At 43.2% G+C, this 5,450-nt stretch overlaps 1 protein-coding gene across 1 annotated transcript; it reads left to right on the top strand.

Moving 5' to 3' along the window:
• Positions 1 to 1,766: 1,766 nt before the first annotated feature.
• On the top strand, positions 1,767 to 2,078 carry LOC311616216 (translocon-associated protein subunit gamma-like; the record flags this gene model as incomplete). The annotated part of the gene is made up of 1 exon (XM_084871343.1): positions 1,767 to 2,078. One exon carries the CDS (start codon positions 1,767 to 1,769, stop codon positions 2,076 to 2,078), a length of 312 nt encoding a protein of 103 aa, XP_084727469.1.
• Positions 2,079 to 5,450: the final 3,372 nt, after the last annotated feature.

Below are 5,450 nucleotides of genomic sequence, written 5' to 3'. Positions count from 1 at the left end.
ATTGGGCATTAAGTGCCTTGGGTTTCAAATTAATAGCCAGCTATGCATTGCCAATTCATTTTCCCTTTCTTCCATAGTCAGGTATCAGCCAGTCAGTGGATCTGTGGGAGGCTATATGGCACTGGGTACTGTGGGGGGAGCCAGAAAGGGTAGCTGGTCTCTGTCAAGGGTATAGACTAAAGGTTCAGGTAGCAGAAAGAATCCTGAGGTCTGGTGCCTTTGGGAGAGGGTCATGTGGAGGAATTGAAACTGAGCCATGCCTTGAAAATTGGGTAGGCTTGGAGGAGAGGAGGCAGAAAAGAAAAAGAAATAGGGAATGCATTTGGGGATGATAAGCGCAAAGGCTTAGAGGGAAAATGTACAAGTTATGTTTGGGAAATAAAATATGGAGCAATGTAGCCAAAACTGGTTTGGCTCAGTGGATAGAGCGTCAGCCTGCGGACTGAAGGGTCCCAGGTTCGATTCCGGTCAAGGGCATGTACCTTGGTTGCGGGCAGCTCCCTAGTAGGGGGTGTGCAAGAGGCAGCTGATAGATGATTTCTCTCATTGATGTTTCTACCTCTCTATCCCTCTCTCTTCCTCTCTGTAAAAAAATCAATAAAATATATTTAATAAAATAAAATATGGAGCAATCTAATTAGAGTAGTGAGACGTTATGAAAGGAAGTTAGGTCTAGCTTGAAGGTCCTGATTCTCCAAGCAATGGGGTTTTGACTTTACTCTGAAGATAATGAAGAGCTATGAAAGGTTTACAAACAAGAACACTATAAGATGAAGGCAGTATGGCCAACTAACTTCAATTTAGTCTCTGAGATATAAAATATTTAGATGGGCTTGTGATTGGGCTAAAGGAGGGTTTAACATCACCCAGAGATGAATATATAGATGGATTTTATATTTCACTTTTTTTCTGGTTGGGGAGAGGAGTGAGTTCTAGTGGGAAAGATTACTGCATGTTCTTAGGGAGGAAAGCATGAAGTTGTTATAATGAAGTTAAATATAGTTAGAGGAATGAGAATGGATGCCGAGTAGCCAACGAGGTAGACTGTCCTAGTCATGTGTCTATTGATATCAGCCCATATCTGCCCTTAAGTGCTAGGCTAAGGCTCAAATTATATTTTTCGGGATCCTGTACTAGCTGGTTTCTGCATAGGTTTTGTCAAGGAAAGACAGAAGATGGAGAGAGTAAATTCCCTTCCTGCCTCTGGATTTTGAGGGCATCTTCTGCAGCAGTGACAGAAGCCAGCAGCGATGACAGCATTGGTGGTGGTGACAGCATTGGCTCTAGGGACAAGGACAACAATGGATAGAAATAGTGACTTCAGTGAAGGAAGCAATGACCCCAAAGTGCAGACTCCTGGGTTCCTGCTCCAACGGCCAACAGGAGGCTCAGGGGCTCCGTGCCTCTGAGCTTTGGGGAACATTTTTGCTCCTTTAGCCCAGGGTGGGATGGTTTCCTGAAGTTCATCTCTGAGTAGTCAGTCTCCCCCTCCTTTGCTCCTCCCGTTGAGCAACATCCCGTGACAGGGAAAGGACCCAGGACCTGTGCTTCTAATATTCTGGTAGCCAGTTCCTTTATTAATTTGTTCTATTTGAAATAACTAGACTGGGGAGGGCCTGCTCCTTCAGGATCTCAGTCGCAACCTCTCGGCCAACTCCTCCGCTCTCTTCTCTGGGAACTCCTTCATCGTGTTCGCCGTCCCCACCTGGTTACACTGGCGAATGTGGCGTCTGGATCTCATCCAGTCTGCTGTTCTGTAGAGCGTGATGACCTTTGTAAGCACTTACTGGGTAGCCTTTGCCTACAAAAGTGTGAAATTTGTTCTCAAGCACAGAGTAGCCCAGAAGAGGGAAGATGCTGTCTCCAAAGAAGTGACTCGAGAACTTTCTGAAGCTGATAGAAAGGTGTCTGGGAAGGAAAATGATGAAAGAATCTTATGGAAGAAGAAGGAAGTTGCTGAGTATGAAGCTACATTTTCCATCTTCTATAACAACACCCTATTTCTGGTCTTGGTCATTGTTGCATCCTTCTTCATATTGAAGAACTACAAGCCCACAGTGAACTGTATTCTGTCCTAAGTGCTTCATCAGGTCTCATCACCCTCCTGTCCACTGGCTCCAAATAGACCGTGTCAGCTTCACCGCTGGCTTTGTATCTAGGGGTGGTCTCAGATGTATGGAAAAGAAGCCAGGTGGTTGGGATGGGAGACATATAAGATGTTTTTATAGTCTGGAGGTTGAGGGTTTGAAAGACCCAACAAAATGTAATTCAATATTTGTTTCTTGGCTCTTTTTTTTTTTTTTTTGACAGACTTTTGAAATTACATGAATTGAAAGGGAAACTTAGAGCACCAAGGCATTTATTAAAAGGCAAATGTGGCCAAAACCAGTTTGGCTCAGTGGATAGAGCGTCGGCCTGCGAACTGAAAAGTCCCGGGTTCGATTCTGGTCAAGTGCATGTACCTGGGTTGCGGGCACATCCCCAGTGGGAGGTGTGCAGGAGGCAGCTGATCGATGACTCTCTCTCATCGATGTTTCTAGCTCTCTATTTCTCTCCTTTCCTTTCTGTAAAAAATCAATAAAATATATATATATATAAAAAAAAAGGCAAATGTGTCTGGCAATGTGCTATAACCACAAGAGGAGAAAATAACTTGTTTCCTTGCTCTGCCAGAGGTCACAGTACCCTGGACTGAACTGTTAGCATTTGTTGTAGTAACAAGAAGTAACTAGCTGGTTTGTGTGTTCCAAGCAGACTATTACAGCCTTTTTTTTTTTTTTTTTTTTTTTTTTTATCATAAATATCAGAATGAATCCTCTTTCCTCCCCTTCCTCCTGTGGGGTGGGGTGAGGTGCGGGATGGGATTGAACTGCATGTTTACAAGTCTCTGAATTTGTGATTTGAAAGAACTCAAAGTTAAAAACATTGTTTCTCAAAAAAGAAAAGAAAGAAGAAGAAATATGTAGACTGGTTTTCTTTTCCTTGATTATATCATGATTAATATAATACCTAGGCCTGACCATCTTGGCTCAGTGATTGAGTATTGACCTATGAACCAGGAGGTCCGGGCACATGCCCTGATTGTGGGCTGGATACCCAGTGTGGGGTGTGCAGGAGGCAGCTGATCAATGATTCTTTATTATCAATGATGTTTCTATCTTTCTCCTTCTGCCTTCTAGAAATCAATCCAAAGTATATTTTAAAAAATATAGTACCTACTATACTTTCCTCACTTGGCTTCTAGAAAGGACAACACTGAACATTCCTCCCACCCTACTGAACATTCCTTCTAAGTCTCCTTTGCTGGTTGGTCCCCCCTCTTCAACGTGACTTTTAAAATTGGGGTGCCTCAGTGTAAGGGGCAGAAATAGAATATTGGGGACTAGCTATTAGTTATAAGAAATATTAATCTGCCAAAACTGGTTTGGCTCAGTGGATAGAGCATCGGTCTGCGGACTGAGAGGTCCCAGTTTGATTCTGGCCAAGGGCATGTACATTGGTTGCAGGCACACCCCACTGGTGGGGGGTGTGCAGGAGGCAGCTGGTCGATGTTTCTCTCTCATCAATGTTTCTAGCTCTCTATCCCTCTCCCCTCCTCTCTGTAAAAAATCAATAAAATGTATTTTAAAAAATAGAACTATTAATCAAGCTTTGTTAACAATGATTGTGTTCTTCTGATTAAAGAAAGCACACTCTATCCTGGCTGGGAGTTGTATGTCCCTGTCCCCAGGACCTGGGAGTCAACCTTGGAATGTGGCCCATTCTCATCTGAGAACAGCCTATTATCATGGAAAGATAATACTTGTTATGATGTGTGCTGACCAACAAGGGGCCGCACGGAACGAAGGAAGGCCCTGGCCAGCAGCCAGAAGGCCCCGATCAGCCCTGATCACTGGCCAGGCCTAGGGACCCTACCCCTGCACAAAATTCATGCACCAGGCCCCTAGTTATTGGAATAAATGCTCATATGTGATTCAACCCTGTCTCTGCCTAATTGGCTCAAGTAGTGTCAGGCAAATGGGACTTTTGGTTTTCTGGTTTCACCAGGGCATGAGAACTTGCTTGCAAACAGTTAACTTTCCAGTAATGTAAAGATCAAATCTGCTGAAACCGGTTTGGCTTAGCGGTAGAGCGTCAGTCTGCGGACTGAAAGGTCCCAGGTTCGATTCCGGTCAAGGGCATGTACATTGGTTGTGGGCACATCCCCGGTAGGGGGTGTGTAGGAGGCAGCTGGCCGATGTTTCTCTCTCATCGACTTTTCTAGCTCTCTATCTCTCTCCCTTCCTCTCTGTAAAAAAAAATCAATAAAATATATTTTTAAAAAATCAAATCTTACCTGTAATACAGCTCTATCATCCAGGAACACAGGAATTAATTTCACTTTACAAGGTGGCAAATTTGAAGATTTCTTGCCGTAGGGACCATTTAATTGACGCCCTCTTAATTTCACATGGTTCTACCTCTGAAACTGTGACTTAATCTCAGATTGATACAGCTAAAGAGGAGTCTAAGAGATTTGCTCACTGCTGGAATATTCCCCATAAAAACCCCACAATCCAGGTCTCATCACCTTCTTCACAGGCTCAGAAATTACTTTTTTGTCAAGCCCACCCTGAAAATTAAACAAATTCAACAACATAGAGTGTTCCAATAAAGTGCTTATATTTTTCAGATATGAATAATATAAAATGTAAACCATCATTTTAAACAATGAGTTACTGATGATGGACATTTGTAGTTTTAAGATAACTAAAGTACCTCAACAATACTGAGGGATCCAACCCATGAACATGGGGTATCTCTTCATTTAATTAGGTGTGAGCATCCTATTAGCTCTTTGACCTCAACTCCAGGGACCTTCACCTCTGCTCCACCTAAGGTACCCACTGCCATGGCCACCCCCTGGACATTGCATCACTTAGGACTCCCTCATTTTTTAAATCTTGAATTCAGACATCCCACAGTGACCATACCTTCCCACCCTTCCACCTTTTCCCACCCAGTTGCTCCCACTACAACAATTTTTCAAATTTATTAGATCTGCCAGCTCCATGGCCCATCTGTGCTCTCCTTTTCTTTTCACTTTCTCTATTCTAATTCCTTTACTACCCGGTAGAGACGGAATGTCTTCAACACCTTTTGGCCAAACAACTCTCTTTTGCTCTATTGTCTCTATGCAGTGGCATTTAGTCAAACCATTTCCTGTTTTACATTGGGACAGAGTCATGCCAAAACTAGAGGAAATGGAAGAAAAAATTTAGAAGGTTGCTATGTACTGTCGATTTCTTGCCCCTTTTAGCAAAGTCCTCCAAAAGAAGGTTAGGCCTTGTGAAAGGGTTTTCCATAAGAATTAGCTAAGGAAGCAAGTCTACCAGCAAAGAGGGCATTAAGGGAGTTTCCTTTCCTACTCCAGCCTCCCCACACCTACATACTTGATTGTCTCAAGAGTA

This window comes from Pipistrellus hanaki (assembly GCF_964339955.1).
Source record: "Pipistrellus hanaki genome assembly, chromosome: 2".
Classification (NCBI taxonomy): Eukaryota; Metazoa; Chordata; class Mammalia; order Chiroptera; family Vespertilionidae; genus Pipistrellus; species Pipistrellus hanaki.
The sequence above is the reverse complement of the archived record's forward strand: the minus strand, read 5'-3'. Positions and strand labels throughout refer to the sequence as shown.